A 13,023-nucleotide genomic window follows, 5' to 3' on the forward strand; every position below is an offset into this window, starting at 1 on the left:
CCCAATTCCAAGTGAAAAATATTCCACAGAATCAGACATCGATCAAAAATGTCAGTCAAGTAATTTAAGTGTTGTGAAGCAATTCCAAGTGTAATACATATTCTTCTGGATTGGACATCAATCAAAGATTTCTGTTTAGTAATTTAAGTTACGCTTTAAGCGATGCTTAAATTACTAGACTGGTTGTTCTCAAATTTAACAGTTATAGTAGTTGAAAGTGCCTAGCATTTTATTCACAAGAGTTAATTTCAGTCTGCAAAAATGGCCACCACATCATGTAGTGGAAAGAAGATTCCTGCAGTCACTTGTTTTTGAGATCGCACACCTTGCTCTGGAAATAATCGAAATCGAGCTTGGAGATTATTGAATGCTTGAGGGCCCATTGGCCCAAGAAAATAATGTGCATTAAATGAATTCCAAGTTTTTTCATAAAAACCAAAAGGCAAGGTAAGCTTAATGTTAAGTTTTCTTGGATATTAAACTATTACTTTTACCGCTTCTTTTTTACATAGCGCAACCTGGTTTCGATGAATTATCACCATCTTCAGGTACAATTTATGATCTAATAGTAATAGTGTAATATCCAAGAAAACTTATAATGGAATATCACAACGTTAATAGTGAATTAGTAAAGCTCAATATTCCTCAATAATTTTCACAAGGGGCAAGTTTCATTTTCATGCTTTCTAGGAAAGACTGAATGCGTCAATTCTATCAGATTTTGATATTTCAAGGTATTTGTCCATATAGGAAGAGGGAATTCCCTTGGGTTGGAGTGCCTTGCATTACTCCTCGTATCCTCAGATCAGAATTTCTGACCGACAGAGAAAAATAGTACAAGAAATGCCTGATAGCAAAAATATGCATGAAACCTCATGAAAAGTTTTCTCCAATACTGAGGTTGAAGTTTCTCCTTTAAAAATATACGGCCATGGGTACACTTCAGCAACTACACATGTGAGATATGTTTTCAATTCACATGAACCTTTTGATCATCCTGAGAAAAATGCAACCCACACATCACCTCTGTATATAGAATCGCCTAACAACAAAGCTACCAACTTCATGGTCCCATTTTGTTTTGTGGAGGCTCTACAGTGGAATTAAATTTTTCTCCAACACTACAGCCAATAAATGAGTGGGAGGATTATTTTAAAAATCATAATCATGTTTGCCAGGTAACTTAAGCACCCACAACACACAAGGACTTCCAAACACTGATTCGCAAACTGAAGAGCTTTTGGGTCCCATAATTGAAAAACAGCACAGTAACTTGCATGGAATTGATAATAATTATGCTCCATGTACAATACAGAATTTAAAATCCAAAGTATTATCATCTAATAATAAATCTTAAAGACAAAAGAAAAAAAATCAACAGAATAATTTTATTGTATTGTAAAATATAAAAAAAGTTAAAATAATGACACAAAAGAAAAGTCTGGGCACAATAAAAAAATTAAATGCACATAACCCTGTTAAAGTCACACGTAATACTCAAAACAGTTTGATGAAGAGAGTGGAGAAGAGTGAATATAACAACACTTGATGCCTTTTTTGGCATGAGGATGGTAATTTTCGGTGGAGAAAAAAAATTGAATAAGGCAAATGTTGAAAATGTGTCACTGTCGGCAGATGACTGACTGGGCCTAATCACCAGGGGGAAAGAAGTCTGTGCGCACGTGTGAAGGGGAGGGAATGCTGCAATGTTGGCCGCATATGAGTCTGTTTCCTTTAATTTACATTAATGTAGCATTTAGTCCCAACACTCATTCATCCTTCTTGCTTTTGGAATTACTCTCAGCGGGCACTTCCTCCTCTTCTGTTGGATGGTCTTCATACCTGCACACAAGAAATAAATTTAGAATGCAACTCATGACCTCCCTGGAAAAGGAGAAAACTAATACTATCACTAAGGCATGTATAGTACCAGTGTCTCATCATTAACATGTTTTTTTCATTAGTACCACCTGAGAAATTGTTCTTTAAAAAATGCCAACTATCAGTAAGTGGAAAGTATGCAAGAAACGGACCTCCAAGTGAATTTGTTCGTTGTTTCCCAAGGCTACACTTGATCGCAATTGGGTAGTACCAGGTGATTTTATCAGTGCAGCTACATGCATTTGTTCATGACGACTAAATGTTTGATGGGTGGCAAAATAACTACCGAACAACTGTTTCAGAGTTAATATTTCTGCTGTCACTGGTAAAATGAGTGATCCACGTTTACTTACAAGGCAACTGCTCTACTGCACCACTCAGAATAGAGATACCTTGTAATACCAAGCGGATACTTCTAGACCTCACTGTATTCACTTTTTTTATAAGCTAATCAAAGGCCTTTTGACGTTACTCTACCAATCACTTGTAATGTGAATCTTGGTATATCCTATAGTCACTAAAATGGGTTCCCCTTATAAGTGATGATTTTATTGACTGATTCACAAAATGTCTTCCAGAATAAGTATGCTAAATTACAGCTTGACTGGATATCAGAATATAGGATTGATTTTTATTACGAAATTTCATCCAGACCAAACAAACGAACAGATGAAGTTGATTAATGAATAGAAGATGGAACCATGATTTGAAGGAGAGAATAGCAGAGGAGGAACGGGGTTCCAGTGTATGACTCAACAGTGTATTACTCAGTGGTCAAAGTGGCCGAGCTGTAACACTAAAATCGGCAGTTGATGGGGTGATGCATAGTATGGCACCAAGACGTAGAGCCAGAGAGTGTGTGTGAATGAGGAGACAGAGGTAAAGTGGAATGAGGCACAGCTGGAGAGGGGAGCGACAAATGACGGGAGATGGACAGGGAGAGGGGAGGGCAGTCTGGTTCCGATTGGGGAGATGGTCAGATGAGGTATGCATTGTGGGCGAAATAAGTGCTTTAGAAAGGAAGAGGTATCTTCCATTGTTTTTAAATAGACAACCTGCAGACTGTGTCTTACACACATGTATGTTGCATGTGGATTGCTTTAGCAAAAGCATCACATTCACTGTATAAAACATTCTTTCTGAATACAGATGAAGATTAATGCATTACAATACACAAACACAATAGTGAATAACAATACTCATACTCTACTTACTGAAACATGGCCTTCACATCCCCTCTAATAAGGGCAACAATTAGTGGTGTACCGATGCATGATGGTACCAAGTAGAGAAGGGCAGGTTGAGCATGCTTCGAGATGTGCATCATGAAAATGGTGAGTAGTAAACCAAGAAGGTAGGCAGCAAATGTAACGTAGAAGTATATATTGGAGTTCCTCTTCAGGCTAGAAGGAGACCAATCAGAGAGAAAGTTAGGTTACACATTTTTTCTGAAGATAAACCTTTCATCAAGGGCCATTCACTTTTAAGTTCTAGAAGCTATGACTATTTAATCCCAACGTAGGAAATGATTTCAAGGCAACAAAATTTTATAGTAAAGGAGAACATTTTCCACATAACAACAAGTCAACCCTTATATTGCCACAGGGCCGATCCATCGGCTCAGGGGGTATGTACGAAAAGTACCAATAGCTGATCAATCAGCTGGGTTTTTTTACACTCATGCCTTATATTTTTTGTGCTTCATGTAGCTTTTGAATTATTTTTTAGTATCTTTCATGCTTTAACATACCCATAGGTATTGAGAGTAAATGAAAAAAATAGTTTCTGAAAATGCATGATAGGTTTTATATAAATTTTTAAGAGCAAACCTACAAATTTGTAAAAAGGTCCTGGGATTCTTCAGCACACCAGGAAAAATAGGCTGGCACCAAAAGAATTAATTATCACAGTACAAGAGAAGACAGGTCTCAAGTACAAGATTGTAGAAAGCACCTGGTATCAGCAAATTGACAGACAACAATTACCTGTGATCGAACCGCAAGAGCAGAGCAATAAATATTCCTGGGATAACAACGTCACCAAGTCCTAGCATGGCAAAGTTATTGGCTTCCAAACCTCGCTCCAGGAGATCTTGAGGGAAAACCACTGGAAAAAAGATTTGATGGACTGGTATTACCTTATGGCTCTATATCCATTAGAAAATTAAGTATGTCTCACAAAATAGTAAAGTGGTAATATAAAATCTAGGAAACAAAACTTTATATGTGAACCATTATTTAAAAAACAATAAAAATTTGATCCATTGAATGAGTCTCATTTTCAAAAAAGGAAGTGAAGTTGCTCCTCCCTGCATATCCACTAGGAATTTTGCTATGCTTACGTTTGATTGGGGCCTCAAAGGCCTTGGCCACAGTGACCATAACATTGGTTCCAAACACCCAAAAGATGTCATAGAAAAAGAGGCCACAGAGGAGGATACAGCCAGTGACCATGTTGTTAAGATGCAGCAATTCCACTCCATTGATTGCAAATGCTATTCCCAGCAGATTGTTGGCAATCCAGTGCTGTAAGAGAGATAATAGGATGAGTGAGAAAAATATAGTAAAGCACAAATTTCAGCACTAATCAACAGCAATGAATAGGACATCATACTATTAAGATTAGATGACTAGACAGAAGACTTAGAGTAAATTATTGGTAATTTTGGTGATGGGGATACACACATTAATCTGCAAGGCTGTAGTTACACTGACGCTTGAGTAGTGAACACCAGTATGGTCCCCTACTAAAACTCCATTCAAGAAGTATTAAAAAGTTTCAGCAAAAGTTTCTTCCCTTAGATACAGCCAGTACAAAAGAATATGGCATTTATGTGCATGATGACATGTTATCCTTGCTAAAATTAAACCCACTCTTTACTCGCTACTCACATTGTGACATAATTTTCTTCCATAAATTTGTTAACAATTTATTTTTCTCAGCTAAAATCTGATAATTTCAATGTCCCTTCCAGACCACACAGAAAAACATCACATTTCAATTCTTATTGATTACAGATATTACTTAACTACACCAGATAAACCCCAATAAAATCAGGCCCTAATGATCGCAAATGAGTTCCCTTGTTTAAAATTTTTCTACACAAGAACAAATACCTCTAAAAGACCAGCAAACTCTTGTGAATAAAATTTCATGGATTCTAAATAGAAAATTTATTCATTCAATACTCTACTTTTGTAATTTACCTATGTATTGTTCTCAATTTTGTATGCCATTATAACTACATATTTCCTGCTTGTCCATTGGCAAAACTTTATTATTTAATATAAACTTAAGACAATTTCTAGCCAATCAACAAAGGATTACCATTATCATCACTATACAACTCCACTGAGTTCCACCATGACGACCATTAAACAAGAAAAGCACAATGAATAAGTAGATAATTTATTTTGAGAGTTTAAATCACAGCTGCAACAGAGAAGAGGAGACGCATGCACAGCTCACCTTTTCCATGAGGTACCATGCCCCGACCAAAGTGCAGCATGCCAGGCAAACCACATCGTGGGAAGTGAAGCAGTAGCTTATGATCTCCCGCCCCTCTCCATGCTCCCTCCCCGACTCTTCTCCCCTGTCTAACTGGGCAAAGTGGATGCGATACGGGACGTTGGGAATCGCCGCAGGCACCAGTGAAGAGATGACAGGACTAAAAACCAACAAAAATGGTATGAAATTTTTTTTAATAAAAAAATTTAAATTTATTTAGAACACTAAAAATTTTCAATTTTTTGTAATTTTGGAACTGTGGATGGTGCACACGCATGGGTTAATGTGGATTCCTAAATTGGCTTCAGGCTTCTCACACCAGACTCATAATAGTAACCCACACAATATGCAACTTGGAGAATTAGTGAATTATTTGTGATAGTAGTGGATACGTCTTTAACATCTGATGCTGCATTTACAACCTTGAAATATAATTTGTAGAGAAGAATCACACTCCAATTTAATAAATAAAATGCCACAATACCAAGCTCAAATGTTGATAGCAAACATTCTAATTCTCCTGCCAGATATGTATAGCCAAGCCAATCAGAATTTTCTTTTATAGCCAATCTCTGAGCTCCTAGCCAATCAGCTGTATTCTCAGCATTTCTCAAATGGGGTTAGTTTCCATAGTTGACTTCTTACTAGAATTTTCAGTCCAGGTACATATTGCAAGGGTTAGGTGGGAAAGGGAATATGGGAAGGGATTAGGGCACATTTAGGGGTTGTCTGTTTTGCTTTTGAAGGAAGAGTATTGTTCCAAAGATTCATTAATAATTTATTGTTAGTTTTGGTAAAGGAATATTGGAATTTTATCAGAGTGCTCTTAGGGAAACTAATATGGGCGTGATTTTGAGATACATAATTACGAATTTGCTTATTGCTGATAAATCAGGGAGCTCCTAATAATTTCCTAACTATCTGATTTTCGCATACAGTAGAATCTTGATTTAAGGTTTTTCAGGGGGGACAAAATTTAAAACACTAAATGAGGACTTGCCATTTCTTTCAGGTTTTAGGGTATGTAATGATTGGAATAGCTTTTTATGAATTAAAAAATATTATTTTAAGTAACTGAAAGGTGCTGCATGCAACAAAAATTCATTGATTAAATGTTCTCTGCCCAATGAAGGTTGGATAATACTTTTCAGGAATCAGCTAAAAAAATGGATAGTAAAAATAAGTAATGAAAGGATGAAGGTTGTTTTAATGAAATATTTTAAGAAAATTATAATATACATCAACTTAAAAGCATTCCCACACGGAATATTATTATGGACATTAGTGATTCCACTTTTATGCATATTTCAGAGGTCTCGATGAAACTTTAAAATTTTTTATGTAAAAGTGACATGTAGGTGACTCTAGCATTTCTAATATAATAAGAAAAGGTGTAAGTGGGTACTCGAAAAACCATTGCATTAATAAAGATGAGTGAAATAAAGAGACAGCAGAAGATCGCTAATCCCGAAATCTAAACTACCAAATATCTAGTACAAGGGAGGTTTTCTGGGATTTTGGCAACAACATTTTCTGTTGCCTCGGCAAAATGAGGGATTAATGAGCCTTTAAAAAGCCTCCTGTGCGCACATTTTGGATTTCGAGGTCGTCCAAAAAAGGAGAATCTTAATTCTGGTATGCCTACAAGTCGATGGTGATTCAACTCGACGATAACACCAGATTCGTGGTTATATATCCGCGGCCTCATGGAGGTCGAATGGAGCCGGGAGAAGTTGCTTATGCGGTGCGCTGATCACCTGACCTTGACTCGGCAGCTTTTAATAAAATTTGGTTAGACCTTGAATAGCGATTAGCTAAACTCTGTTTAGTGAAAAGGTTTCATCTTCAACAGAACTGGATTTCATCTGACAAATTGTCAGTGCCTCTGGAGTTTGGCAACTTCGTCTGAGTTATGATGTCGAAGTCAACCACCAAGGGATTTTCGTATTTTTATCTTTTTTACCGTGATTATGCGGTGATTTTTTTCCAGCATGAGCGATTTATTTAGAGTTATGGGCCGTGATAGTTCGTCAAAACTCCAATTGTCATTCTCTTTTGACATATAATAGCCCCAGATAAATATCTTTGAATCGACAGCGATGTCAACCAACCGCACGTCGGTAAATGGGCTCCGGGATATCTAAATTACGATGTAAAACAATGTTGTTCCGTAGGGAAAGAATGCTCTCACTGACGATCATGACAGGGGAAACGCTTCCTCGGTTCTTTCGCTGTTCCTCCATGGAAACTGACCTTGGAATGGATTATAGAAAGAATCATGTAGTGAACTGCGCAACTGATAATGGGCCTCCTCTTTTTAAAAGAGAAAGTAGCCGACTGTAAAAATATTGGGCTAACAATGGACTTCCCGTGGAGAGTAGAGTTGAAAGGGGCATAAGCCATCAAGTGAAAGCATTATGAGAAAACCGTCATTGTAGCGGCCCTCTGAGAATAACTCGTGTCATCAGTGGTCCCGTATCATCGAAGTCAAGTTCAAGAAGTGAAGGATATGGTAGTTAGAGGATATTAAGGGATGACTTAGCTCCATTAGATCGCATCTGACACAAAAAGTGCCTGGTGTCTGGATCAGAAGGGGAGCGAATATTACGAGAAGACAAATCACCTACCTTGCGAGTTGAAGGTCCCAGCGCTGCACTCGCGGAAGAAAGCAGTTGAAGAAGCGTTCCCCGGTAGACTCTATTGACTCTTGGTAAACTTTTATGGGACTCTTCTGGTTGACGAGCAGAAATTCGAAGATTTGGATAATCTTTTGAATGAACCGTCATGAAAAACGTTAAATCGGGCAAAAAATCTTGTGCGGGAAAATTTTTTACGACAATAAATGCGGAAACACTAAATGCGGATTATTTTTACATTGTTCTAATAGGGAATGAATCGGGACCCCAAAAAATAAACGCTGAATGCGGAAAAACGTTAAATGCGAAGACGTTAAATCCGGATCCGACTGTATTTGAATATATTTCAGATGAGTGGGGGTGGCATGCAGCCATACTGGAGAGGCGTAAATCAACAGTGGTTTTATTGATGAATTGTAGAGAAGTAATTGCGTCTTCAGGGCCAATGGAGATGTTGATTTCATCAGCGGAAAAAGAGTGGCATAAATTCCCTGACATTTTTCAGTCATGGATTTGATGTGGCCGGCCCAAGTGAGACTTTTACCTAATAATATGCTGAGATATTTTATTGTTAGGCATTTTGCTATTTTTCCATAGAAGAGTTGATGTCCATCACCGACTGTTGGACGTCTTGATGCATGCATTTTCCGGCTTGTACACTCAGTTACCATTCTGATACCGAATATTCATACTCATCCAGATGATTTTGCATGGTATCAGAGATATGTATAGATTTAGTGACACTAACACAAATGGTCTCCCAAAGAAATAGGAAATATAATTGACTGTGCATCTAATCTTTGAATTCACCAGCATCTATTAATACATCAAGTGCATGAGTTTTTGATGTGATTCCCAGCAAATATTCTTTTACTCTTTTTAAGAATACAAATTTACTTTCATTTGCACTAAAATTAATTAAGTTAGATATAAATTTGAGATTTTGAACCCACTCTGGGTATGATATATACACATGTGTCCCACACATTTACCACTATTCAGGTCCCTGTAGATTGTTGTCAAGTAAAAAATAATTTCATTGGGCAATAATACAATGGTATCCCTCACCAATTTGACACAATTTTTGATTGTGACAAAAATAGATACACATGTTCTTCCGTCTATCGTTACATGCCCTAATGCTCTAGCTATTCACAGCAAACAATTGACTCTCTCAACCCTTCAGTGATTAATTTGATGTCACCAACTCACACCACATCCTAGTCACTACTCGGTTTTGTGCATGAGCCATGTGTGGATATTTCATTGTTCACACTCTTAATAGAGATTCTTTCAAAGATTCTTCTTGAGTGAGTAAATGAACCATAACTCAAATGATGCCACCCACTTCTTCATGAAAAACTGGTAGCAACTTTTGTATTTTTTGAATCAAAACTTATGAGAGTATGGCTCATTGAGTAAGATTTTAGTTTGGCGTGAACATTCTCATTTGCATACATACCTTAAAAGATGTGATAAAGCAAGAATCCCAAGAAAGAAGAAGTAACCAGTAAGAAGCAGGTTGATGTGTGCTTTGGAAAAAACCTGAAAAAGTAGAGGATAAAGGCAATTGAGATACATATAAAACACATGTCTCTTCATACTTCCAACAAGAAATAACATAAACAATCTTCATATGCTAGTAGGAGAGATGTACCACCAATACTAATCCTGGGGAATGGGATAGAAGATCAACAAAGCAATATGAATCTCGTGTGTTACATTCTAAGAGCTATTCACAGCACACCAAGGCTAATTGCTGCCACTAAATTTGATTGCACTGCTACCAAACAAATATAACAAGCATATTTGGTGGCAGAATCTACACACTCCTGATTCCTAACTAATGATTTTACAGTTACCCAATTATACCATGCCGTGAGCAATCTAAAGTATTCTTTATGTAATGGTTGAATCTACAAGTAATACAGCATATGAAAATACATAATTTAAATATCTGAATTCAGAGCTTTCACATAAAATCTTTCACATTTGTACACAGGGCATTTTTTTTAGCTAAAATAGGAAGGTGCATTATTGCAATGACTACAATCATTGAACAGTGTGCAGGTAAATGTAAGATGGATAAATAACCGCAGGCAAATATAAGCAAAAAATCTACTTTTTAGGTCCGCCACTAAGTTCCAGCTGTTTTTAACACATGACTCTGGAAGTGATTGGTGGTCGATTTCGACATACTGGAAACGTCATGAACCAAGCTTTGACAATTGGCAAACAAACCACTATACGACAATAGTGAGTTTGTTATGGTATCATATCGTAATTATTGCGTGAATATGGCTGAGTTTGTGCTGGGTAAACGTCATTCGCGGGAAGTATTTATTTTCTTCTTTTACCTGAAGAAAACAGTGACTAAAGCACATCTAGAGCTCCAAAACATTTATGAGGATGCCGCTCAAAGTGAAACAATGTGCCGTGATTGGTTCCCTCGCTTCAAAGATGGTCATTTCAATGAAAGAAAAGATGGTAAATTGAAATGACCATCTTTGAAGTGAGGGAAACGAGGGATAAAACATAGACAATAAACCTTCGAAGACGCTGAATTGGAGGCATGAAGATCCATGTCAAACTCAAGGATAGCTTGCTTGGGCATTAAGAGTTCCCCGCCAAGCCGTTTTATGCAAAAGCAAGGAACTTCAGTTCCTTATGATTCGAAAAAGTGATTTTACAGCATGAGAACACTAAACCTCATGCTGCCATATCCGTTAAAACCTTCCTCAAAATGCTCAAATGAGAAGTGCTTACCCACCCGCTACATTCCCCAGATATTGCGCTGTCAGATTATGACTTATTCTTTTCAATGGCTCATAATCTGCCTCATCAGCAGTTGCGCTAATATGAAGACATCAAAAAATTTCCTGATTCGTGGATAGTCTCATAAGATGAACAATTTTATCGTTACAATATTCGAGCTCTGCCACAATGATAGGCAAAAGTTGTAGCTAGCAATGCACAATACTTTGAATGATTCATTTATGACCTTTTTTCACAATTAAGTAGTGTTTTCATGTAAAAAAACAGTGAGAGCTTAGTTGTACACCTAATAAATTAAGGAGTAATAAGTGAATATACTACAGCTGTTAAAACAAAGGATAGAAAAAAATTCACCATTCAAACTTCTCTATTCAGATTTGGTTTTGTAAGGTAGTACAATAGTTTTAGAATATATAAGAGATACGATGATCATGGCACCATTACGCATAGTAAATTACAGTTAATGAATACCAACAAAAACATACAGCAAAATTTGAATGGTAAATTTAATATCAAGAGGTAAAACTTATTCAACTTAAGTGTGAGATACAAATGAATGTCCTCGTGAGTCATGGATAAAAATACTGCATGAATGCTCAGTAAAGGTCATATCGAACCACATCCTTATCTGAAGTTTCAACTGCTTTGACTCTCATGATGATGCCAAATTACTTCCATTGTTCCCCATGAAAGAGGATGCTTTAGAAGAGAAATATCTGCATGACAATCCACAGTGAAGACATGCATCCAAAAAACATCAACAATATCTACTTAAAAATCACATGCCGCATCATTCAATGAGCTGAATCTTGCTGAAAAAGAGATCTTAGTCAACGTCACACCAACTTATTTCAAAAGCGACTGCAGCTCAATATGGCAAAGAGTATTTTTTCTTCCTTGTACATTTAAATGAAACACTTATGGCCTAAAGTTTAGTAAACAAGATTATTTACAATGCAGGCATTTGAAATGTTCTAAATTTACCTGGAAGAAACAGTATAGTCCAAATAGAGCTGCACTAGCTATCAATGGAAACATGGCTGCATCCTTATGAGACATGGTGTCTGGTATTTCTCCAGATTCCTAGAATCGAGAAGCATATATTTATATTTTCAACTGATATGGCAGATAGGATTTTCTTAAACACAAAGACTATTTCTAACCTTGCCGCGTGAACGGCAGTGAAATATACTAGAATTGCCACGAGAAAAAATTCCCCGGGACCAGGAATCGAACACGAAACAAAGACTCTAGTTTGAGATATTAAAGAGCATTGAAACTTGGTTTGGTGGATGGAAAGAGGTTAAATCAAATAATAAGAGAAGACTAAATTATCATCTGGGAGGCCTATCAGGCGACCGGGACGGATATTAATACAACTACTTCATTGACAAAATATTTAAAAAATCATCACCACGAAAAATAAGGGGTGGAGGGAAGAGATGAAAGGAATAACGGCTCATCTATCCTATGTTCGGTAGCAATTCCTAAGTTAAGTTACTACAACTAAGTGTAATCTAAGAATATTCAATTCTTTGCACTTGCGTACACTGTCTGATAATCCCTCTTTTCATTACTTTCCAATCAACTATTGCACTAACCAGGACAATAAGTTAAAACCCACCAAAGGTTTTTCATAAGCATTGAGCGAGTGCAGTAACAGAATAAAGACAGACTTCGATGAATCCAATGTACATAATAGATTCACAAGCTATAGTGCATATAAAAGAGAAATCTAACACATTGCATTAAAATACGCAAGATAATTAAGAAAAACAAGGGAACAAAATTTCGAGACACGTCACAGGAAACTGCAGTATCAATAGTGGGTACGTTACGTGTTACCTTTTGCTCCTTATGGTGCTTCACAGACCGGTAACTACCAAAGAATATAGGCAATAGAGCCATTATAACCAAACTTCCATACGCCACAGCCATTCCTTCAACTGTTGCGGGGATTCTAGCAGTTGCATTCGCAGCATTTTCATCACTAAAACTTTCGCTAGCTGACGACGGATTAGTTTCTGCCATGATTTCAGATCGGCGATCACGGTGGATTTAGATCGTTTGTCGTCTGTTTCTTGGTATGTGGCGAAAAGGACGAAAACAGATAAAAGCTCTAACAGCTGCGCACGCAAATCACGAAAATTTCCGTGTACTCGTGATTCTTACTCATAGAAATATAAATACCTAATAAACTTCATTTACTGTGCATGTTTCGCAA

At 37.0% G+C, this 13,023-nt stretch overlaps 1 protein-coding gene across 1 annotated transcript; it reads right to left on the minus strand.

The window, feature by feature from the left end:
• Positions 1-1,568: 1,568 nt before the first annotated feature.
• Positions 1,569-12,914, minus strand: LOC124156157 (minor histocompatibility antigen H13). Its single transcript, XM_046530515.1, has 8 exons — positions 12,645-12,914; positions 11,784-11,882; positions 9,487-9,569; positions 5,350-5,548; positions 4,223-4,406; positions 3,867-3,987; positions 3,096-3,284; positions 1,569-1,842 (listed from the first exon to the last, which is right to left on the minus strand). Exons 1-8 carry the CDS (start codon positions 12,828-12,830, stop codon positions 1,770-1,772), a joined length of 1,134 nt encoding a protein of 377 aa, XP_046386471.1. The 5' UTR covers positions 12,831-12,914; the 3' UTR covers positions 1,569-1,769.
• Between the last annotated feature and the right edge of the window lie 109 nt (positions 12,915-13,023).

This window comes from Ischnura elegans, chromosome 1 (genome assembly GCF_921293095.1).
Source record: "Ischnura elegans chromosome 1, ioIscEleg1.1, whole genome shotgun sequence".
Taxonomy (NCBI): domain Eukaryota; kingdom Metazoa; phylum Arthropoda; class Insecta; order Odonata; family Coenagrionidae; genus Ischnura; species Ischnura elegans.